The 25369-nt window shown below is 47.5% G+C and overlaps 1 protein-coding gene across 2 annotated transcripts; it reads right to left on the reverse strand.

The window, feature by feature from the left end:
- Nucleotides 1–3801: 3801 nt before the first annotated feature.
- On the reverse strand, nucleotides 3802–23765 carry LOC105274479 (unconventional myosin-IXb). 2 transcript variants are annotated; one of them, XM_026973540.1, is made up of 15 exons: nucleotides 23012–23765; nucleotides 20920–21831; nucleotides 20539–20840; nucleotides 19822–20439; nucleotides 19446–19744; nucleotides 19124–19383; nucleotides 18733–19040; nucleotides 18318–18655; nucleotides 18162–18222; nucleotides 17771–17818; nucleotides 14929–15846; nucleotides 14764–14847; nucleotides 12472–14702; nucleotides 11332–12342; nucleotides 3802–11065 (listed from the first exon to the last, which is right to left on the reverse strand). In XM_026973540.1, exons 3-15 carry the CDS (start codon nucleotides 20829–20831, stop codon nucleotides 10968–10970), a joined length of 6567 nt encoding a protein of 2188 aa, XP_026829341.1. In that variant the 5' UTR covers nucleotides 20832–20840; nucleotides 20920–21831; nucleotides 23012–23765; the 3' UTR covers nucleotides 3802–10967. The 2 variants fall into 2 exon arrangements, with proteins under 2 accessions (XP_026829341.1, XP_026829342.1); XM_026973541.1 differs by lacking the exon at nucleotides 17771–17818.
- Between the last annotated feature and the right edge of the window lie 1604 nt (nucleotides 23766–25369).

A 25369-nucleotide genomic window follows, 5' to 3' on the forward strand; every position in this document is an offset into this window, starting at 1 on the left:
CAGGGACCTCCCCGTGTGTTCTTCCACCCTCTCGCGCCTCTCTCGAACCACTCATTCTGTCTCACCGCCCTCCTGCCTCACCTCGGCACAGACCCGGGGCTCTATTCCTCACGGACCATCGGCGAAGTTCGTTCGTCGAGTTTAACCAGAGCTCGGCGCTATCGACCTGACGAGCAACCTCGGCGTCTGCGTCGACGTCTGCGTCGCGCAGACGCCCCGCCGGTACGGGCCGGGTTCACCAATCGATTTCAGATTTTCCAGCATAACGAGGCCGACTGCTGCCCAAAAATTCCGCCGCATGCACATACAGGGGCGCCGATCCTTCCTTAATCCGGGGGCGGTCCCCTCGCGCCCCTTGCTCGCCACGGTCCAGCGTCTCCTCTCACGCGGTCCACGAAAGAACGTGCGATCTATTGACAGATGCTGCAGATCGAAAGGGAAGCTCGATTTATCCGTTATTTTGTTTTGCGAAGATTTTTGCATTGCTGATTGCACGCGAGCTTTAGCGTCGACATTTATATGCTGCGCTTATTCTGATCTTTAATCTGTCGTAGAGATCGATAACATTTAAGCCGACAGATTTTAATACGGTTCCGTTGAAATCTCTTGGCACATAGCATCACGTGCATCTAGCATTTTTTTTCATTTAGATATCTTGATGAGTAATTACCGTTGTAATAGAATCGAAAAAAAGTCACGGTTTCTCCCAAATTAGCGCCGTGACATTCTTTCGGAAATCAGAACGTTCAATCGCTCCCTTTTTCCCTCTCGCTCGCGCTTTCCCTTTAGAATGGACCTCATATGACGGTAACTATTTGATTGCTACCAACGAGATAGCTAAGCTTTGATCAATTTTTAACAAGTTTGCCTTGAAACCGGCCGGTCAAAAGTTCCCATCTATGCCGAGGGTCATTCGCCTCTGGTTTCCATACTATTCCCTCTGTCATACTTTATTACGCGCTGTCTCAATATAACTGTAAATTTGCGAATGAAAATTTTCCAGAAATACCACGGGCGAGATATATCAAAAGATCGCATACGTACGTACGCACGTAATCGCATGCAGCCTGAATAACTATTATACATTCGCCGAGGAGTCTTTGATGCCTCCTGCATTTACTCGGGCTGCTTTGTTTCGCCGTGTATTCCGGAATACAGCAGAAATGGCCCGATTATGACCAGACGTGCCTCGCATACGATCCCGCATCCTCTAACACCCGAAATGATCGCTGTATCTTCTTTCGGCGTTCTATCAGCCGAACGTGCCCCACGCAACGGGATAAAATGCCACGCTGGATAATGTTTCGCTGAATAATCGTGGAGATTCGTCGACCTAATTGGAACCTGGTGGAGAACGATACCGAGGGCAGCGGAACCACAATTGGTGGTTCGATCCGCGGCATCATCGTCGAACGTATGTAAATTCTCGCGGAACGAAATCGCGTCGAAATCATCGTCCGATAAGCGGATGCGCGGGTAACGAATTCATGATTGCGCCTCGTAAATACGGAAAATTCGTTCTGCTTATTTTCCCCGGGCGAACATCAGACGTGGAAGTTCCGGTTGCGATCAATCAGAGAATACCGGGCTCTTCCGTTCTATATTCGAGATTCTGCAAGCGTAATGAAGTCGACCGAAGCTTCCCTTGAGCATGCCGCTTTCTCCCTTTTCCCCTCTTCTGCCTCCCTGTCTTTCCCGTCCTTTTATTATCATTCTCCCGCGGAGGAGCTCGTTCTTACGCAAATATAGCTGCACTAAGATTATTATTAGCAAAATCTTATAGCTTCCATTATTCAGGAGGCACCTGGGCGTAGCCGTTCTCGTCGCCGCGCGTACGGAGGACGCCGAGAGTCCTAATTTCCCAAATCAACCGTTAATTTTTATTGACTCCCCCTTCCCGAGGGCGCCGTACTCTAAAGAATCCAGCGAGGTCTCCTCTGTGATCCTGAGGAGGAAGAAAATTCAATTCGATTCGATTAGCGGAAGCGGGGAGAACAATCGCGACCGTGCCGCGAATTCTCAAGCGATCGGATGCTGCTCCTGATAATCGTCGTTCTCGAACGAGATTTCTCAGTTCTTCTTTCTCTCTGCCACTAGATACCAAGAGGTACTTTCTTTCCGAGTAATAATACTCAATATAAGTCACGCGAGTAATGATCAGCAGTAATTTACGTAACAAGCGACGTCCACCAGTCCTGCAGATGTAGATTATCAAAGCGCCGGTAGTGAAAGCATCGCGCCGGAGACTGTCGATATTTCCAATATCGCGTTCACGATATCGGTCCAACTGTATTTACACGGCACGATTTTGCAAGGCGTAAATTCGCTGTGGGATCTGCTCTTGACGCGACGCGTCACGCACCCCCGGAGCTAATCGACGGAGGGTTGAACGGCTTGTTTGGCAAATTGGGTTAAATCTAAATCTTGGTCCGTTCGATGGGTCTCGCGCCCTCGCTCTCCCTTCGAGCCATCTCTCCCATCGATTGTTCCTTGCGTATTCTCCGCGCGTCGAAAAAGGATATTCCGTGGCATTTCATGGAAGGAGGGTAGATGGGGAGCAGAAGACAGTGAAGCAAAGTAACGCGCGGCTAATCGTCCGGCGGTCGGGCAGCTGTTTAAATCTTGGTCGGAGAAAAAGCGGATGTACCAATGGCCGGCGGAGAACCGAAAATCTCTCGCTCGTGCCAATAAAAAGGGATCAGCCTGACTGTGGGACTGTGGGGCAGAAGTCGGCCGGGAAAGGGTCCGTAAAAGGGCGAGAAGCGGGTGCGGCGCACGTACGGACCGGAGGAAGAAGTGGCGCGGACCATTTTTCGAGAGGATTTACCGCCGACCGATTGTGTCTGTGTGCGTCCGTGAATTCGAACAGCTAAATCACCGGAATTTCATTTCTGTCCGCCGGCCGAGGAACATTACCGTTCGTTCTGTCGTCGTTGCGAGGGATTTTGCTTCTCCGGACCGGCGGCCCCGTCCGCCGACAGAATTTCTTCTATTCCCTGGCCGCAGACCCTCTTCAGGAATCCAGAGCAGACGGCGTCCTTAATTGGCCGGGTAGAGTCGTTGGTATAGATAGAGACGATGCCGAGGCAAGAGGGGAAGGGACGGTTTCAGGGCTTATTAGTTAATTCGGTCGATACTCGAGTGGTCTTAGCGTTTCAATTTCATCATCATAATAAGATGGACGGTCCAATTTCGCCGGTAAACAGAGCCGTGCCAATTTGCGCGAATGAAAAGTAAACGCAGGGCTTCGACGATTGTTTCGCGAATGCGATTAACTCAACGAGTGGGGCACACGGGAGATCTTTCCGCGCGCGGGTGGAATCTTCCGGTGAATGGTCGTTTCGGCTGAAAATTGCCGATTACACGACTCACCGATTTCGATAGGCACGCAGGTGGTATCTAATTAGGCAACGAGTATCATCGGGAACTATCACAGCGGGTAATCTATCCGCGCTAATTCACAATCGCTATTTGATGGAAATCCAAATTAGATTATATGATATGCGTTATATGGCTTAATAGCGGGCTCGATAATAACGAGTTCGGCACGTACTGAATGCCCAGCGTTCTCTCGCGAGTTATGAATGCTTTGATTCAAGCGACGTATCGCATTCGATACTAAATATTGGCGTTATAATGAGTAATGAGCGTGACGGGGAATGAATCATGTCGCGGAAATGAATTATACCGCGGGTTCGCCCGAACGATCGGTTTATATCCATACGTGGATTGGTGTGGACAAAGGAGAGAGAAAGAGAGTGAGTATGGTGTGTGTGTGTGTGTGTGAGAGAGAGAGACTCTTTAGAGATATAAGGTAGATACTTGTTATTTTCGCTATCAGGTATGCTGTACATAATATTTCATTTGTCTTACAAATATTATATAAAATTACAGTCGATCACGAAGTATTCTTGCTCGCCGTCACTCCTACGCCGATCATACACATTCGCGCACATCGACGCATCGAATACACACAAATCGGGGCCACACACATACTCGCACTCGCACATGCAACAAACATACACGAGTAAAATGTTTTGTAGGACAGACTCGCGGAGAGTAAATCGGTAGACTTTCGAGCTCCGGAAAAAGAAGCGCGCGCTTCTGGCGCGCCAAAAACGGCGCGTGACTCGGCCTCGCGATTTTCTTTCATCTCCGTCTGGAGTTTTCATCTGCGGACGCCCGGCTTCCACGCTCGTCGAATCGAAGACGATCGATAACGTCTTCGAAGGTGGAAAGCCTCACGGGATCGATCGTCTGTCCGCGCGCGAAAAGGAAGCGATGAGGTACAGACAGCTCGACCTCCTCTTCGGCCTCCTTTCTATCCTTTTCTTCTTTTGTTTTCTCTCTTTGCCCTAATAATCGATTATAAAGCTTCTCGTCGCGAAACGGTCGGTTCAACGATCCCCGTCGGCCGTGTGCAAAACGCGGTCGGACCCTCATCTTCGGCGTGTCCAAGCCAAACGCTCCGATCCGTCGCCGCGCGTTTTTCTAGCGCGAAGCTGAAGGAAGGAAAGCGCACAGAGACGACGTCCTTTGTTCCTCGAGGAAATTATTATTCACGCGGAGAACGAATCCCTCGTACGAATCACCGATTCGATCGATCCGACTGATCCTGAGATATTAATTTCCGAGTGATTACGTGCGATCGCGCGGACGCGTGACTCGACATCGACGTGGTCGCGCCGATGTCTCTCGGGATGTGAAAGAAGAGGTAAGTGTTACGCTTCGTAAATCGTCTCTATCGTCTCCGGCGGGGTTCTCGTCGACGCAACCCTCTGTCCGGCTCGCGCCACGATCCATTTCACGGTATCTCGCCTACGGTGATTCTCGGTTATTAGGGTGCAAACGCGCGGTCGAGCATGGAAAAAAAAGAGAAAAGTTCGAGCGAAACAGGGAAGAGGGAAGAGAGTTTTGGGGCTCGCGGGAGTCGCGAGGCCACGTTCGACGGGGTAAGCGGGGTGCTCGATTGACTTGACTCCACTACCGATAGACCGCTGAAACGTTGATCGATCCCTTTATCGCGCGTGTTATCTCCCGATTCTCGAATCGTCAACGCGTCGCGACCGCTAAAAGAGGATGACGAGGGTGAAAAACGGGGTGAAAATCGTGAAGAGGTATACGAGAGAGAAAGAGAGAGAAAATGGAAGGAGAGAGAAGAAATTGTCCGAGTGACACATCGAGGAGGTGCATTCCGCTCTAACTCGCACGCTCGCTCTCTCTCTCTCTCTCTCTCGCTTTCTTCGCGGCTTTTTATGATCGTTTCTTACCCTTTTTTTTCTTTTTTTATACATGTATCTCTTCGAAATTGTTCCACCACCGCGTGAAAGTCTATAATCTCCATCGCGCGCGTTGAAATCGCGTCATTTCTCGATCGAGCGTGCTATCGTGCGAGAAACGATGCCGACGTCTATTGATCATGCTCTGCAAATACGCACTACACGCACTGTACACACACACATACACGCACGCATATGTGACATATATATCGCACGCTTACATACGCACACACACACACACACACACACATCTTTGTATATATATTTATATATTTTCTTTATATGCATTATTCATCACGATACATTACATATATATATATATATATATATCCCTCTTTCTCTTTCATGCAACACACTCGTTCGAAGAAAAATAAATGGTATGTATACAGATTATTCCGAGAGGAGTACATAGATTTCATTTTGCAAGCGAGTCACATACGACGTTTCCTTAGCGGAAATTAAAGTCCGAGGTTTGATCGCGCCGAGCCATCCAGCGCTGAAAATTGATAAATGATAAGCGCATAACGATACTCGATGTAATTTTCGCTAAGGAAGACTCGTCCGAGATTAGAGTACTGCTGCTAGTACACACGCATCTATGGGCACACGCTTTTGCTACACATAAATATATTTATACATATAACGAGCAGGATGTCCAGGTTTCTGTTATCTTGCCGCCTACGTCTGTCTTTTCGGTCACTGAAAAAAACGATACTGGACTGGAGCAATACGGTGTGACCCGCGCGTTTATCATTACTCCCCAAATTTCTTTAACGCTGCACGCATCATACACCTTGAAAATGGTAAGACGCAAACTCTCGAAGAGCCACCCGGACAGAATACATTATTTCAACGTGAAAACGATTGACATCCACACAGTGTGTGGATTCAGCCTGTACCTTCACAATTCAGCTCTACTATGCAAATTAATTAAAAACATTTCAAGTCTTAGCAAAGTGAATCTCGCAAGCGCAAAATATACACGAGTGTATGTATATCTATATATATATTTATATTTTTTTTACTTTCCTTTTACATATATAAAATATTCTATGTAACGATATCGATGATCCGAGGGATTGGCAGACGTGTCCTATTCACTGTCGCCCTTAGATTTACGCCAAGATAGAAACGGGAAGAGCATTAATATCGCGATAACTCACCGAGAAGTGTACCATCAACCCTCTCCGGTTGCCTCTCTCGTCCCTCTCCTGAGTTTGATTCTGTCTTTTCCCTAGAGACCTGCGTCGATCCCGGGGGAACCGGCTCTCATCCCGAGACAAGTGCATCATACACTTACTGACGGTTACAAGGGCGAGATCTCGAGCACGAGAAACATCCTTCATTGGCGACGGTGTCTCAGGGGTGAAAGAAGAATCGGCGCGGTTCCCTCCCCCGTGGGGTGGAAATCGGACACGAGACACACACGCACCGCAGCCACACACGCCTACAACACACTCGTGTTGTCGAGCAGCGAGCGTATATTTCTTTTGTTTATTTTTTACCTACATTTGTAATAAGCGTATTTCGAAAAATTCGGCCGAGTGTAACACAACGCACCGATCTCGCTCGGTTTTCCCCACATTCACGATTCCTCGGGACACGCGCTCGCTGCCACAGAAATTCCCCCGAAGGGAATCGACGCAGGTCGATCGTACCTCGTGCAAGAAGCGTACCCTTCGCCGCAAGATTGAGAAAAAGAGGTACTCACGGCGAACTTGAGCGCGGAATCTAGAAGAGAGAGGGGATAAGCGTTGCGGAGAGAAAGGAGAGCGAGAATCTCATTATCACCGTCGTCGTCGTCGTTGTTGCAGCAGCTGTAGGATACGGAATTGCGACTTTCTCACCGCGGAACGATATTGTCATGTGTGTATATGTGTGTGTGAGAATTGTTAGATATCACGGGATATCGTGCGTACCCTCTCGCACACGTTGACCGGAGCACCCCCGTGCATCGCGAGAATCTCGAACCCCCGGACATGGGACTCTCGTGGGGTGGAGCGTTTGCGTTGTAGGGCGCGCGGGGCCCTGATTATCTCTAATTAGACATTATTTTTAATTAGGCTGTGGAAACCTCTGTCCGCGGAGAGCGGCGCGGATTATTATTACAGATCTCTATTACTACAATTAACAGATCTCGTTACTGTTTTACGCCCGGCCGTCTGAGATTCTCGTTCTGCGAATAAGAGATGTGCGCCGAGCAAGTCGATCAGCGTCGCTGGATCCGTGCTGAAGCGTCTTATTCCGCAAGTAGAGAAGCGTATGCGTTTGCGCAAGTGACGATTACTTTTACATGTACAATAATAATAATTAGCTTCTTTTCTTACATTTTTTCCTTTGTTCTCGTTTGTGCGACTAATCCAGTTCTTCCTCTCCACGCTGAGGTGTGCGACTCGTCGCTTTAACGGGTACTATTATAATCGTGCTGCGCCTTCTCCTTTTCACTCTCACTCTCACTCTCATTCTCTCTCTCTCTCGCCCTCAATAAAACTCTCGAAGAATATAGATTACTCGTTTATTATCCACGACAGAGACGAGAAATCAAATCAACAATCCGATATATCTCAAGGCGTCGTAACAACGGACTAGGCAGAAACAGAGCGAAATCAGTAATCGGGCTAATCGCGCGTGCCAAAGGGGAGAAAAACACTCATCGGAACAACAAACAGCATTAAAAGACTCGCGTTCGCATAAAAGATTCTCCTAACTTACCGCATGTCGGACGAAATCGGCACGTTAACACTCGCGATTACAGCATAATATGTATAATATATAATATGTATATATAATATGTATATACGAAAACGGAGAGGACCACACACTCGTAACTTCCACTCTCGATATGGACATAACAAAAATATATTCTCTAGTATATGAAATTTCTCCCGCGTTAAAATCGTTCCGCTTCGCACAAGAAGTCGAAGTAGCGTAGTTGTGCACCGCGAGCACAATGTCATGGATTCAGATGAGAAAGGTAACGTCACACTTACATATAACACTACTGCTTGTCTCCCTTTCTTCTGGCTTTTTTATCTTTTCTTTTTTCCCTCCCTCCTGCCATTCCGCGAAGACGATTTTATATCTAACGACTCGCACCTTAACTACTCCCACGTAAAGCTTACCGCTCTTAAAAAGGCAATTTAAAGTCGTCTTGTATCACCCCCCCGAGACCTTCTAAAACCGATCGAAGATCGAGATTTAACACGACGATAATCACTCGGACACTCATCATCATTATCATCATCGATCCAAAGTCTATCGCTCCTTAAAACGAATGTAAAGGCAGAGATGGATTTCAGCGAGAGTCGCGGAAAGAAAAACTCTGGAAGAACGAACAATGCAACAGTTTCTCTCTTATTTTCGTTTTTCTCTCCCTCCTTTCTCTCAATTATTCGACTTAATCCTAAAAGTTATCCGGATAAAAGTCGCGCGTGGTCTAGAGTACTCGGTGATGGGACTCAATCGAACGGAAAAGAAAGTTTTTGCTCCCGCCATCGATTGCCGATCGGCGAAACTTAAAAACGTACCTATCGATCTACTCGAGAGAGAGGACGGAAATATGAATTCCATTCTGCGAAAGTAATACGCGCGCGCGCTCGAAGGCAATTAAAAATACAAAACGCGTCGGTATTAAAACACGAATAATGCACGCGACATAAAAGATATCGGATTGACATAAAGAATGAAAAAAAATAATAACTGCGCGCAAGTCTTTGGTGATTGGACGCGAGCGAATGCACGATGTATGCGATTCAGCAACATGATTACATCGGAAATAATGAATAAAAAAAAGAAAAAAATATCTATATGTAGGTCATATCGCGCACGTGATACATCCTCGTTGTGTTCGCCGTTAACGCGAAAGTATATATATTCGTTATTCGTATTCGTTATTCATATTTGCTTTCCAAGTGGAACCGGGAAAGGAAATAAAACGAAGATCTCGATTCATTGACCAATTCTGTCCGCGATCATCATCGAGCGTAACGATTAATTCGCAGGGGAATTCAATTAAGTTCGCGGTACGTGTGTGGGGACCTGATCTGATTATCCTTATTGGATAGAGGAGACTTCTATTACGCGAGATCGCAATCTCTCTCATCTCTTTCCTTCCGCGTTGTCGATTTTTCGCCGATTGTCAGGCTATCACGAAGTGGCATTATACGGATTCGCGCGAGCGAACGAACGAAAGAACGAACGAAAACGGCAGTGAAGAAGCAAAGCGATAAAAAAAGAAAAACAAAAACCGGAATCGACCAAAATCTAAGGTGATACCGGAAAAGAATACGATTAAAACGCAGTTTAAAAAAAAGAGGAAAAAGAAAAAGAAAGAAATGCAGTAAATCCCGAGTGAAGGAATTTCATTAGTCTCGCGCGCAAACTTGTTTTTATATACATAAGTACTTGTATATAATGTGGATGTGTGTATATATATATATGTATATACACTTGTACGCACATGCTTAGGAGCTTCTCTCTCCGTATAATGCGTCCGAGCACAGAAAAAATGCGTTAAGTAAAAATCCGATTCCGAGAAATAAAACCGACGGAGAATCGATATCAAAGTGTGTCACGATCCCTACGAACGAATATCGACAGTAGAAATATAATCTTGTTTAAACGTCTCTCGTAAATTTAACAATATTAACAGATTATTACGAAATCGTTATATTGCATAATATGTACATTTTGGTTTCCTCTTTCTCTCGCGGCCGTCCCTCGAATTCCTGCGCGTAAACCTAACGCTTTAAATCGACTCTACCGCTGCCGCACAGCACATCATATAACAAAATACAGTAAAAACACCTCGCAGGAATCCAAGGCGGTCGAACGTCGATTTTCTACTCGAACGTAGACAAGTAGATCCTTTGGGAAGAAGATGGTTCCGAAGTGGCAGATCTACTAACGCTAAGCGAATAGTTCTAAAGGAATAGAGCGCATCTACACACACAACACGTTAGAAAGATTCTTCGTAAAAAAAAGAAAAAAAAATGAAGCGTTTACCGAGAATCGCAACAATAAATTACATTTTCACGAACGTAAATTTGTAAAACGAGTAATTCGATACGACTCCCTTATCATTTCGACAAGTGGGAAATTTCTTAAAATATATATATACATATATATATATTTTAAGAAATATATATATATCGTAAGAACGGTACGCTCTGTTTTTCTTAAAATACTTTCTAGTTTTGTGTTTTCATCTCTTACATTTAAAACGTGTAAAGCGGCGCGCCGAGTGACATCTCTCTTTAGGTTCTATATATATATGTATATATATATATATAGATGAACAAAACGTTGCGCCTAAAATACTTTGACAGTCTTCAAAAAGAGGAATGCATTGCGGAATAAAATCACCTGGCGAAATTAAAAGATTTATGCAGTTTTCTTTTTCTTTTCCCTATCGTACACTGTATACGAAGTAGTTTTTAGACGTCTCTACTGGCTTCGATGAGAGAATGAAATTACAGTCGCTCAGTCGCACAGTTAAAGTTCGTTTTATGGAGTCAACAAATTACGACAGCTATCTATAATTGCGTTTACCAGCGAGTCTCAATACACTAACGGTTCGCTAATGGAATCAACGATCGCAGTCGTTCATTCCCTCGCCCTGACGCGACACCATCCGCCAGATTACCGGCACCGTTTCGAACGAACGCTAACGTTATTCACGGCTGATGTTCATACCATTACCATGTCGTCGTCCATATTGATAATCGTCGGAAACGAATTGTCGGCCGAACTTTGCCTTTGGACGGGCTTCTTCCTTACGAGTCCGTCTGTGATAAAAGTGAAAAGTCTTGTATCTAGACAGCTACCTATACATCTAAACCTATCTTTCGCGCTTTATCTGCGACGTAATTATTCTTTTATCTATTCGTTTAATAATAAGAAATTTCTTCTAAAATTAATTCTTTTCCCTTTAAATTCCCTTAAAAGTAAAACAATAAAACAATCGAAACATAGCTTTATTGGCGATATCGTTGAACCAGTCGCTTAATCTTTATCCGCCGATCATTATGTTGAATCGGTGGAAAGTACTTACCTGCGGAAGGCGGAAGAAGATCGTCGAGAGATCCATCGTCCAATTCCGTGGCCGATAGGAGGAGATCATCGTCCGAGGACGCTCTTGTTAGACTGGGCAGAGTAGATGTGAGGAGTGCCTTCTCCTTCTGGATCTCTTGTATGTGATCAACGAGCAGCGCTTCTTCCTCGTCTCCTCGATCTCTGTCGCGATCGATCGCGCCTGCACGACCCGCGGCACTTGACGCTGCCGCGCTCAGCTCCTCCGGACTGAAGATCTTGGACGATCGCAGGCTGGAGAGTCGATGCGTCGCCGTATGACAAGCGGACTCGAGGGTATTTATATCCGCGAGCGTCGCCCTGACCACCCTCAACTTCTCCTGCACGATTGTCTCGACGCAACGCGTCTGCCTGCCCACGTCTTGAAGGGAGTCCTGCGCGGGTAGTGTCCGGTTCGTCCTGAGGATGCATGGCGCGAACACGATGGCCAAAGCCGACGGTGACATTCGATTGTCCTCCTCGTGTCGCGCCACTCGCGCCAGGTGGACGATCAAGCGCTCCATCAGGTCGTAGTTGGGTTTCGGCAACTTTTTCAGTATGGCGAAGAGCGTGCTGATTCGGTCGTGCGGATCCGTCAGGTTTGCCGCGTGCAAGAAATCGTCGTAGTACTCGTACGTCAACAGCGGCTCCGGCATGTCCCTGAAGAAGCTCTTCAACACCGATGACAGAACGTGCACTTGATAGTTTTCAAAGTCCACCTTCCCCAGATCGCCCTCGTCCATTTTCATCTTCAGTTCCTTCACCTTCGAGCTGACGCCGCTCTTTCTGTATATACCCTCGGTGTAGAGACCGTGCATCTCGATAGTCGTGATTAGTCGATCCACCACAAGCGGTACCTTGCCGTCGCCGCAATCCAGTTTGTACAGCGGCACGCCAAACACTTTGCGCGGGTTCGTCTCGGATAAAGAACCATCCTTGCCGCACTCCGCTGCTGCCTTCGTGTAGCACTTTTTGTGACACGTCAATTTGCAATCTGATAAAAGAATAAATTTATTATATAATAAATAAATAATAATTATTAGAATAAATAAATCGATTTCAATTGTTAGTAAGAGCGAGGAAAAGAACGAAGATATTATAATTGTTCAATGGAATTACTTACTTTGACAAACGAGTCCTCGCTCAATCGGCCACATGAAGAAAGACGTGCAGACTTCACACAACATGGGTATGTTGATGATAGTTAATTGGAATATATGATTGCCGTGCCGTATGGGCTCCTCCTGCTTCCGCTTCTTCTCCTTCTTGCGCTTGCTCTTGCTCTGCTTCTCGGGCGCTTCCGTCTTTACGATCGTCATGAATTCATTCATAAAGCCCCTGAACGCATTCACGCCCATCGTCACGGGAAAGTCTTCCCGCGTGTTCTCCTGCTTGCAGACGGTTTCCATAACGTGGAGGAAGTTGGCGATCAGATCGGTGTACTTGATGTTGCCCTCCACGCCCTGCTGTATGGCGACGCTGTACGTGATCACCAGGTCATCCTTAAACTTTCTGAGTGCCTGTTTGAACACGCGATCCACCTCGCTCTGCTTCCGTCCCTCCTCCTGACCCTCCATTATGTAGATCTTCTTGGTGATGAAATCTTGCATCAGCGCCAATTCCTTCGCGTCGGATATGATCTTGTCCGTGCTGTCGGAGAAGGCCGAGGTACCGGTCAAACTGAACTTGGACGCGACCGTCTGCTTCGTGGTATCGTACGGGGTGCGCGGTGGTTTCCGGTTTTTCCGCCTGTTGGGTGTATTCGCCAAGATGCACGGCATCTTCAGCACGCCGCCGTTTTGAATGCACTTTACGTGATAAAGCTGCTTGCAGTCGACGCACTTGTAGCCCTGCGTTACGAACGCGTCCATCTTCTCGTGACAGCACACGCAGACGTCGTCCTTCGCGAATCTCGCGACTTTCCTGAAACGGTGGCCGGCCAGGGTAAACAGATTGTTACCTTTCCACTCGAGGAGGTTCATGCCGGGCGCGAGTTTCAGATCGTTCGGACTCGTGTCCGCGCCCATCTTGTCCTCGCTCAGGCCCGAGATCTTCGTCGCTGGGTCCGAGTTTCTCCTGCGTAGCTCGAGGGTCGTTATGGCGTTGGATCTCATGCGTTTGCCGGGCTGCTGAACCTTGTACGTAGCCTCGTTCTTGTTCATCGGCCAGTCCGTGACGGATCGAGTGTTAGTTTCATGCGGGTATTCCTTCCGCGACCACACGTTCGTCGTTTTGTTCAGATCGCTCTCCTTAATCGTGCCTAGCAGCAGATTGCGCGCCTCGGCGTTCGTCTCGGACACGCTCTCGCCCATCGACCGGCAGTGAACTTCACGCGACGGTCGGTTTCGCCTCGCGCTTCTTACCGGCACGTCCGGCTCGTACTTGTCCTTCGTTCGTGAATTCTTCTCCTTCGGAGACGATCCCTTCATTAAGGAGCCTCTCAACGCGCTGTCGTCATTGACAACTTCCACCTTCGTCGTGGTATCGCCCTCCGAGTTCTGCCGCCGCAGGTAGCTTAGATCTTTGACGTTCTTGACGGGTCCGTGCATTTGATCTCGTTTCGCTAGCGACAGCGGAACGTTCTCCATTCGTTCGTCGGATACATTGTTGTCGTTGAGTCTACGCTGCTGCCTGCCACTCGCTAAGCTTTCCATTTGAGTGAAGCGGTCGGTCGTGTCCAGTCTGACGTTATAGTTCGCCGCCTCGTTGGGCTTGTCCTGTCGAATCTGCTCGAAAACGCTGTCCGTCACATTCCTGTAGTGAGAAACATTCGGCGAGCGGGTCACCGTCGCTTTCTGCGGCACCGGCATATAGTAGTCACTGTAATTGGCGGGCGAGAAGTCCGCTCGGCGATGCCAAATTTCCGAATTCGGACTATGTGTTAGGTTGACGTTCGTCGGATGATACTTCACGTCGCGCGAACCGGCGAACGAACTCGTGTTGAAGACGGGCGGAGCGCTTTGCACGGCGCTCGGTGTCTCACTCTCAGTCTCGCCGTCGCTGTATCCGGTCGATGAACTGTCCGTTCTTCTGCTCGCCGATGATAGTCGACTGGACGCGTTCATCAGGTTTATGTTCGACGCGATCACTGGCGAATGGTCGCCGCGTTTCGTCCTCGTGCTCGGCACGGGTTTCGTGCCGAAATTGTCCTGCGACTCGGAACTGTTGATGCTGGCTTGAGATTCGTAGCTCCTCAGACTCGTTAGACTTTCGAGGCTGCTCTTGCGTTCCGACATCTCGTCGGAATTGTACGCTTCCGTGTTCCTCAATGGTTCGTGCAGTATTCGCTTGTTCGGCGTGAGCTTACGTTTGGAGTATGAGATACTCGTGTCCACGGCGCTATCCCAATCGCTCCTGTAAAGAGATCGAACATGACGCTCGCGCGAAAAGTGCAAATTGCAGATTTAATACCTACCTTGCGGGAGCGAGCCGACTTTGAGATTCTATTTTCCGCGACGATATACCATATTCCGACAGACTCCGATCTTCCGTGAACGATCTGTGTAATAAAAATCAAATTAAGATATAAAACTGTCGAAATATGTTGTTGTATGTTGTGCAATAAGCAAGCACTACTCACTCTTCGCTATCTCGATCTTTGGCGCATACTTTATCATACATGAGCTCCTTGTACTCTTGAATTTCCTTGACTGCCTGAACCTTATCCGACATAGCTCTCCTTCGTTTCTTCAGTTCGTTAAATCTCTTTCTGGCGTTATTGCCTCTGACGTACGCCTGGAAGGCGATTACGCCCGATTTCAACTTTCTGAACCAGCTACGCTGCTTGTACATCCTCCAGGCGTTCTGTATGTGCAACGCAGCCTCGGCTCTCGCGCGCATCATCTGCGCCAGCCGCTGTGCAGTGACCATTCTCCAGAAAGACTGTATCTGCACAACTGCGTTCTTTAGCCTGAGGAATTTTCTCCTCTCCAAACAGGCGCGGAACCATTTCTGTATGGTGGTAATGCTCGTTATGATCTGTTGGTGGAGCTCGATATCCAGCTTAATCTTTTCGGACTCCCTGAGGAAGACCTTCGTGGTGCCCAGCTGATAATTGTCCCTATTGAGATTGAGGGTGAGCAGGAAGTCCCTCACGTCGGACTGCGAGCTCAGAAGACCTTTAGGAAGCAGCATACGATAGAGCTGTATAAATTCCTCGTACGTTAACCGCACGTTGAAACCAGCCTGCCGTATTCGGACGGTCTCTAGCATTCCCGTGTAGCGCAGCTGCCGTTGCACCGTCTCCTCGTCGAATTCGTTCGGCACTTTATTGGCGTTGCTCTTAATACACCTGATAAAGAAGGGATTAGCCTGATTCAGCGTGTCCATCAGACTGTGCAGGCTCTGCTGGAACTGTGCGGACACAGTCATGGGCTGTTTCCTGGCCTTCCCCGGTCCGGTACCATAACTCTGAGTCCTTCCAGCGAGGGTCTTCACGGTTTGCAGATTTTTCAGACCCTTCTTGCCGCGTTCCCTCGGTCGAAACGATTTATTTTTCCTGTAAACGTTCCCTCATGCTAAAATTTGTAATAACTCGTCACCTTGCGGTGTACGATGTTCCTTCTCCTGTCGTTATTTCTGCGTTATTGTTCTCTCTATGTATAAATATTATAATGGCAATATTCAATGATACATACTTTGTGCACACAGGAGAAGGAATTACACTTGACATTGTATTATAGCAACGCCTGATAATATGATATGTATCTATCTAATATACAGTATGAAAGTAAGATAATAGAAAATCAGCAGAGTATGATATAGCACAGTACAGATAGTCGTCATAGTAAGGATTGTAGCAAGTTTAAATGCGATAATGTCTATTTCAATATCGTAAAAAGGTTGATGGACAAATGTTGTCACCAGGTGAGGTTTTGCATAAGACAATAATGCAGAATCTTATCTTTACGATAAGGAGATTAATTCAATGTGCTACGTTTCGTTTGTAAATTTGCACTATAAATTACCTAGCGGCAGTCTTGTAACAGTAGTTAATAGCAAACAGTTTAGACAGGCATATATGCAAGAGAGCTATCATTCATTTGAAGAAACTATCGCAAAACACACACAAGCATGCAGTAACCATCGTTAAAATAATCTATCAAAAACAATTGCAACATCGTCGAGCGACAAACTAAGATCTAATGGCAAATGATTCGGTGATGATGTACGTAAGGTGTAAGATTCTCTCTAACCATCGTGAAAGATGCAACGACATGTCATCGAGATGAAATCAAGAGAAAGCCACGGTACACAGTTTCACGTATTAATTTATATTACAGTGTTTACGCCTACGGAAAGTACTATCACCTACAGAAAAGTAAACCCATCACCACCCGAAATCGCTATAGAGCACATACTCTAATCTTGGCGTATGTAGGGGCAGCAATTGTTCGGCAGCTTAAAAATTACGCTGTTAATACGAGTCAAGTATCAAGTAGAGATACGTTTTTACATACATGACAATCTGATTAGCGCGTTCCATGACGTTCGCTTCGTCTTTTGGAAGCACCCTCTCTAGTGGTGTGTGAGTATCCCGTCTGAATTTATTATTACTATGGGGCTGATCTTCCCTGCCCCGTGATACGTAACCGCCCTTCGCCGATGTAACGTTCGACGGGTGTTGCGTCTGATTAATGTTTCGAAACTGTGGCCACGATAGGCGATTGTTGTTTATATTGTCGTTGTTTTCGATTTGTACGGAAGATAATGTGGCAGAAGGAGTGGCGGCCGGCGGTAAGCATACACTGCGCTGCTTCTGATAGCTCGGTGGGCGGGTATGTTTGTGTGAACTGAAAAATTCTCTGGTGCTTAGTTGTCTCGTCGATCGGCGGTATACCTTATTTTTATTAATTAATTATTAAACTTGATCGATTAGGTATATCGCTCATTATTCATCTTTACTGTGCTTTTTCTCGGTCGCTTGTATCGAGAAAAGGTCGCTTTATGCGCGATGTCCTCGAGGAAATGTCTCATTGATTGATGAATGATTTCAAATACAAAAGGAGAAAAAACTGAGATGGAGATTGATGTGATCTGTATAAACTCAGTTTTGCGTCATGAATCATGCTCAGGTACAAAGAGTAGCGAGAAGAGCGTTGTAGAATGGTAGAATGTAATTGTATGACGGATATCATGAGAGAGAATATTGCGTTCTAGTTACAGCTAATACGAGAAGTGCAGACATAAATCTAAATAAACTCTGTAGAGACACACAGAATTGGAGCAAAAATTATATGGATTTACAAATTTACTCAGGTCACATGGGCGTTTTACACGTTCACTGAAATTATTTTGCTGACGTTCATGGTTTCTCATTGATACGCTAATGCATAATCTGTTGTAAATCCATTGGGGACGCATCAACAAAATGTAACGTTCGCCAAAAAATGACACATACAGTGGATCAAAAGACCACTTACGCAATTCGGTTAATAGTTAGATTCACGGCCGACAACGTCACAAGATGGCTACAAAGGGACAAAAGACATATGGCCAATATAAATGTAATAAAGATTTGCCTTAATTTTTAAACACAGAAACTCCTTCAGCGTGATGCATGTATTATTGACGCACAACGTCGATTCATACTCCGTAGATGAGACAATATACAGATCAAACATACTCAATAAACAAGCGCAACAACATCAGCACTCTCTTCTTACAAATCTCAACGTGATGCTAAATATATCTTGCTCTGTTATAATTTTACAAGTGGAAGCGTTCGAGATATCTCCTTTTATTACCGTCCACATATATATAGAGAGAAAGAACTATTATTTAATTAAAAATGTAAAGAAAATCTAGCGTTACCTTATCAAATTTTCGTTGGGCGTCCTGTATCTATTTTGCACGGATGTCTTGTTACCGTCAACTGAAAGCAGAAGAAAACAAATGTATGCATTCAATCTCTTTCGAGTGGATGAACGTGTTGGTAATATTTGAGCAACGTCACATTTTAATGCATACCTCTACCATGCCTGTGCGCTCGGCCGGCTTCTTGAAACGCAAAGTGAGCGCGAAAGAATGCTCGCAGTATGGCCCATCTGAACACGGCAACCGGATCGGCGCCGACCAATTCCCGCACGAAGGCAAGGGACGAGTTTTTTAGCACTCCGACCACGCCATCGGGTCGCATCAAGTCTAGATTCTTTTCTCTCATATTCGCGGCCTGATACTTAACTGCTCCTGCATAATGGCGCACGACGAACGCCGCCTCTCGCCGCTGCGGCGCCTCGTAAAACGGAGTGTCTTTGTGCACGGTGTTGAATTTTTGCAGTAACGTCTCGTTCGTCGCCCCGGGAAAGCTGCGAAATAAGATATCCGGACGTTCAGAAACGTACCGCAAGCAATTAAAGGGCACTCGGGCAACGCGGATACTTACTTGCACTGATCATCGAGCAGACACAGGAGACCATTCGGTTTCCCCTCGATGAGATTGAGACAACCCGAGTTGTCGCTGTATCCTATGTCAGTCCACCTGATCCCTTGCTTTCTGTATTCTCGTTGTTCGTACTGGAAAACGTGCTGGTTGAAGTAATGCTGCAGCTGCTCGTTGGCGTAATTGATGCACAGTTGCTCGAAACTGTTGCACGTCTTGAAGTCCTCGAAGCCGAATATGTCTAGTACACCTATACTATTACCCTGGTGATCTCGGAGGGTATCCTTTTTCGAAAGCAACGCGTGGTTCACCTACAAACGACGTCCATCATTTTGTATATTTCGCAGCAGGCGAATAAATAAATTTACTCTTGCAAGTAAGATGCTTCCGTTACCTGTAACACGATCCAATCGAACAGTGCTCCGTACAAGCACTTCGCCATGGCGTCGCGTGCCGCAATCGCTTCGGGGAGCCTGTAGTTGATGACGAGAGTCTCGCCGGAAGCTCTTGCGCGTTTGGCGGTGAGCGCGGCCAGCAGCGTCTCCTGCTTCACTCTGAGCAGTTCCGATATCAGCGCGACCACTTCTGGATTTTTCACGCCCACAGCCTCGTCGTGATGATGATACGATTTTCTCGGGTGAAACTCGACGTTACCTGGATGAAAAGCACGGAGTTAGTCGACAGTGACGAGCGTGCCGGGACGGCTTGATAGTTACCTAGCAAGAGGACCGCCGACAGAACCGCGAACAACCGTCTCTGCTTCTCCGGCGTGAAGCCCACCATCTCCATGGACTGTTTCAATCGCGAGAACTCGTGCCGCTCGTCGACGTTCTCCAGCCCGTAGCAACCGCTCTTGTTTAAATAATTGTACCAATCGCAACTCTCCAGGTGCAACAGCTGTTTTTCCTGCTCGCTCGCGCCGGCCAGCAAGTAATAAAATACATGATAATTTCTCTCGTTTCGCCCTTGGGAGACGATCCTCGATTTCTCCAGCAGATACTTTTGCACCACGGCACTGTAAAATGCACATTTCGAGGTTTATATCCGTCACGGTGTCTTTTACATTTAGAGCATACTGTTTACTGCACATACCCGTGGACCATTCCATTTTCCTTGTAGTTCACTTGGATAAATTTGCCGAAGCGACTGCTGTTGTTGTTGTGCGCGGTTTTCGCGTTACCGAACGCTTCCAGGACGGGCCCGGCGCTGAGTATCGTCTGTTCCACTCCGCTGCCGTGCGAGCCTTTCTGACTGAGTGCCGTCAGGTGATGCAACAGGAAATTCGTCGACTCCGTTTTACCGGAACCGCTCTCACCGCTAATGACGATACACTGATTCTTCTTCTCCTTGAGCATGCAATGGTAAGCTGCATCGGCTATGGCAAATATGTGCGGAGGTATGTCTGGCCCCAATCTTCGGTTTTGATACAATTTCACGTATTTCGGATTGTAGATGGGATAGAATTTAAATGGATTCAAGGCGATCAATATGCTGCCAACATAAGTGTATATGTTGCCAGCCAGAAACCTAGCCCGCAAATTGTCCAGCAGCGTTTGCTCGTTGAGGTCCGGAAGCTGACACAGGTCTGGATATTCCTTGTCGCGTGGTTGGTAGAGGAATCTATTAAAGTAGTCCTTCAGGAGTTGTGGATCCATAGGAAACCTACTGTCGGACCACAGGTAGTCCGGCTGCTTCTTCCGCAGATAAAATCTGAAAGTCGAGATTGCCTCGTGAGAAAGCTGCACGTTAAGCTGATCAATGTAAAACAGCGCAAAGCGCGACCATCACGTGAGAATCAACGCGACAGACCTGTAGTATTCTTGTTGAGCATCGTTCTTCGGCCACAGTAACATGAGCGCCACCGGGCACTCGGCAGGACCGAGTCTCCTCTCCTTGCACTCCTGCCCAACAGAATTTCCTACCACTTCCGCCAGCTCGTAGCCGTACGAAACAGAGGCATCAACCAGGCCGAGTCTCTCAATGATACATTCCACTATCTCGGCTGACGAGGTCTGCTTCGTGGCTTTAATGGACAGTGCCTCATATTCAGGGCTCCATTCACCCACAAACACTTGCACTACTCCGGATCCACTGTTGTCCATTTTTTAACCCTGAGATCAGTGATCGCAAAGGTAAAGTTACCGTCATTCGACAAGTCAAACGGTCAAAAGCTGCAACCGGGCAACGTACCTTGTACTTGAGAGGGTTAACAGGTATATCCTCTGTCATCTATACAGTATTTCAAGTACGACGTTTCCCCTTCTTCTTGCTTACTCGTTATGTACAACCAGTGATTGAAGCGTTTAAAATAATTATTATACATTTTGTTTCCACAAGTTTTGCGATAGTCAGTGTTTATAATTATTTATACACATTAGAGATGCTCTTTTGTCGTAATCTGGACTATTCTCGCCAAGCAGACTCTTGCCAGCTGGCTAGGTCTCAAGAGTTAATCAACTCTAATTACACACACACACGTATTATTTAAAATTTAAAAAATAAGTCTGTGTGACAAAATAAAAATTTGCGATTGTACCTCTCTCAATAGTAAAGCATATCAATAAGGAATTGTAAAGCCTTCTAAATTATTCCTATGTCTTTCTTAAATCCGTTATAGAGAATAGCGTGATTTATAAGATATAGAGTATTCCAACCAGTGGTTAATAATGATTAGCGTAATAAAATAGAGTTATTAGAATTATTCTCTTCTCTTTTTAGATTAACAGTCTGAGTCAATTTTAGTAGGTCCTTGTTCCTGATTTGTTCATTAAGAGTTCGAGTATTTTTACGGTTTTGATGTAGGATAGCCTGTTTTACTTGAATATCATGCGCTCAACACAGACTGTCCATTGGAACCTCTCTGACAACCATTAAATTATTATCACGACATTCACTGAACAGGTGACAAGCGTGGGTGTGCTCTATTGTTGGCAGAGGCAGTAACTTAGTTTCCTTGTTCTGACAAAAATCCAAGGTCCTCAGGGTATTGTAATTATTCCCGTGTCTCCTGAGTATTTCAGCATGCTTATTGCAATAGTTTACGACTGCATCATTTCCGTTCTATTGCACAAAACTGTTTTCTAAGTCAGAAAGGTGTCCTATCTGCAAAAAACGTACACGATGCATTAATACAGGCAGGGATGCAGGAATGCATAAACAGATAACGATTACGCTGGAAATGTCTCAATTCGGGAGAATTTGACGGTACAATTAAACACGGGGAAAACTTCAAATAGCAGTTAACGCAGCGTATCAGATTACAAGCAGCGCAAACCTATTCCACGATTTTAGACACAACATAGCTTCTCTCGCGACGTAATAAGAATGGAACAGGTGCATTTCTATTTTGAATGACCGTATCAAGACGGAACGCGAGCACGGGATGGTGTGGGAGTGGTGGACGGTCGCTGGAACGGCTATTAAAAGCGACAAAAGGGAAACAAAGGAAAAGGGAATAAATACAATGAAAGTTTTCCATCAATTTTACCGGGGCGGTGATCGCGTGATCCGCCGGGGAAATTTCATTTGCGCTCGACGGAGCCGAGCGTGTCACCGAAACGCATACGCACGTGTCGCGCTGCGATGCACAGGCCGACTTAAAAATATCCCATTTCTACGTCGCAGGACGTGGACATTTTTCCCGGCGAACTCGCGCTCGCAAATAACTTCGTCGCGACGTCGCGTCGCCCCAAGCGTGAACACTTGATCGCGTGGTCCGGAGACTCGTCGTCGCCGAATCCGGCAGTCGAAACTGAAATCCCCGCATCTCTCGCGTAGCACGAGAGTACACAAATAAACGGCACGCGAGGCGTGATTGTCTCGTGGAAAACTCCCATGTGACGGCTTTGTGACAGTCGCAGCAGGGTGCTCTTTCTCTCGAGGGACCTGCTGCGGGCATATTGGCAGGTCGCGGATCGTGCCACAAGTCAGGGAGGAGGAAGGGACGGAGGAAGGCCGGTCGAAACGAAAGAACAGCGAGCGAGCGCGAACGTCAACACAGATAAACCAGGCTTCAAGTCCCAGGAATTTCTCGGGCGAAGCTAATCACGGCGCGCGGCGACACATTAGCCGCGCGATATCACCGCGAAGGAATGCATCGTTGATGAGGCGTGCATGCGTGCGTGCGTGCACGATTGTCCGTTCATTCCTTCGTCCGCTTACTAGCTCAGTAGCTCACCAGCTCCACTCGCTCGCATGCATACGCGTGCACAGAGCAAGGGAAGAGGCACTCGCGCACTCGCTCGCGCCTCGGCCTTGCGATACTTTTGCAGTCGTTAGTTACCTCGTTCGTCGGTCGCGGGATCCACGTCGCGACGCATCGTCCTCCAAGGGCCCGCGCGCACTCGGGCATGCTGCCGCGGGCCAGGGGGCCCGCCGCCGCCGCGTGAAAAGCCTTGCCGTCTGTCCTCGAGACCCGCGACGATAATCTTTCTCTCCCCTTTCGCATCCGCTTCTCGAGTCTCTCGACTCGCGGGTCTCTCTCTCCGTCTCTGTCTCTCGTCTGTCTCTCACGGTCTGCCTCTCTCTCTCCGTCTCCCTCTCGGCTTGACTCTCTCGTACTCGGTGCACCGTCGAGAATCGAGCAAACGACCAACTACTGCGCTCCCAATTGCGACTAGCCCGCTCCGCCGAGGAGTCGCTCGTGCCTCCGTTTTAACAGCTCGGCCGATCCGAGAGATCACACGGACAGACGGCGATACCAGACACACGCGTCTGCAATACGGGCGGGTTGACACTTCGGTAAACACGCGTCGATCGGCACTTGGTCGGGACGTGGGACGATCTGCACGCGCACCGGCCTGGCCGCGGGCCGCGACGCGCACCAAAAACCGCGGACGATTCTCCCGGCCGCGGCTGCTCGCGCGATACGTCGCGATAGACCGCCGGGTGGTTCGACGTACGGTCGCCGATGACACGGATCACGGGGCCCTTGCCCAGGTTTATCGTCCTTCGTCTCCGCACGGGATCCTGCGTCCCGATACGTCCACCATTTCGATTTTTCCGATCACGTGGTACGCGCCGGCGGCCGCCGATTGGTCGCGCCAGCGCGGCGACGTGACCACTCGCCGACGCGGCTCTGCCATTCGAACGCCACTCTAGGGACTTTGGGGATTTCGATGCGTTTAGAGCCGTCTACCGCTGACACGGCGAAGCCGCTGCTACACTCGCACGATGCTCGTCACTCTGTTGCACCGCGCTCGTCTTTGCTGCACGGTAATCATCGATTCATATATACCGTCCGGATCAGAAATCAGAAGGATGGGCGTGATCGTTGCAGTTCGACACGTCATTGAGCCGATGCGTAATTGTCATTTCACCGTAATCGCACGGCGTGATACGTCATGACGTCGTTATCGACTCGAAAGTGCTCGCTCGCCCGATTCGGCGCGCATGCGCGCGATGCGAGAGCCGTCGCTAGCGTGTACTCCGGGTCTGCATTACCGATCGACAGATATCGATTGAGTGAGTCAATAGACCAGAGGGCGCGAATCAAACCGCGCACGAACTTTGCGAACGAAGTTCGAACGGGTCCGGGCCGCGAGGATCGCGATCGAAACGGTTTGTCTTAATTATCCTACTAAAGCGTATTACATAATTATATCGTATCATAATTAGCCGTAGATGTACATTATCATTAGGAACAGCAGGACTTTAGAATAAAACGTTCGTCATACACGAGCGCAAAACGCGCCGGAATGAGCGGGCGAGGTATTCCCGTGACAACCATTTTGAACGATCGATATCGGGTTGATTCTATTTCCTCCGTCTTGAAATATTCCGAGGAATTTATATCGTTCGAGTATCGCGCACACTTCTTGAGCGGAGCGCACGTTTTTACTGGCTGCTCTTTTTTACTGGCGTAGTTAGCTACGCGAAAAATAGATGTTCGATAAAGCTCGGGCAAGCGCTTTCGCAATCTGAGAAATCAGCTTGACGAAGAGCCGCGAACATGGCGGCTTGTATATGGATACCCGCGTTATTTTCCATTTGGCCCGGTTACGACCGTTCGGCGGGCTCGTGCATCTTTTAGAGAGCAATTGGACGATGGCCGGCGATGTAGCATAAGAAAAGTATCGATAAACCGGAACTGACGTCACGTTGCTGAAAACTCGCGATACAATACGCACGTCGGGATGTGCGATTCCGCGCGTATATGTATGTATGTATTTATCTATCTCGTAAATAAATATTCGTTAGTTAACGTTGCCGCCGTTATTCTCGAAATTAGCACGACGAAAATGCGCGCTGGCTACCGTAACGAGCGCGGTGGATATCATCAAATAAACATCGATAATCAATTATTCGGCGAAACGACGCAATTATCAAGTGATGCAGAATTTATGATGGTTTCGAATTTACACCACATCGGACGATACAGTAATATTCGTGCCCGCGGAAGGCACCGTATTTTCCCGTCACGTTTCCGCGCGCGCGGAGAGAGAAAAATTGTACCTGGCGGGAAGGGAAGACGCTCGTGGAAAAATTCTTTTGCATAAATGATTCGCGCGAACGCGACACGCACGAACAAGTGGCACGTGTTTTTCGAGATTCGCGTGATTCTAATTTGTTATCGCAGATGAAGTCCGACACCGTCGCCGGCACGTGGCAGGTAATCTAACAGTGATCGATGACGAACGGA

The sequence above is a fragment of the Ooceraea biroi genome, chromosome 11 (genome assembly GCF_003672135.1).
Source record: "Ooceraea biroi isolate clonal line C1 chromosome 11, Obir_v5.4, whole genome shotgun sequence".
Taxonomy (NCBI): domain Eukaryota; kingdom Metazoa; phylum Arthropoda; class Insecta; order Hymenoptera; family Formicidae; genus Ooceraea; species Ooceraea biroi.

What these genes read in the sequence shown, in the direction of transcription:
- LOC105274479 (XM_026973540.1), bottom strand. Translation starts at nt 20,831, where the DNA reads ATGGACAACAGTGGATCCGGAGTAGTGCAAGTGTTTGTGGGTGAATGG. An exon ending in AGCGCACAGGCATGGTAGAG is followed by an intron (nt 18,223 to 18,317) that starts GTATGCATTAAA and finishes TTCTGCTTTCAG; the next exon opens with TTGACGGTAACAAGACATCC. An exon ending in AAAGATCGAGATAGCGAAGA is followed by an intron (nt 14,848 to 14,928) that starts GTGAGTAGTGCT and finishes TTTATTACACAG; the next exon opens with ATCGTTCACGGAAGATCGGA.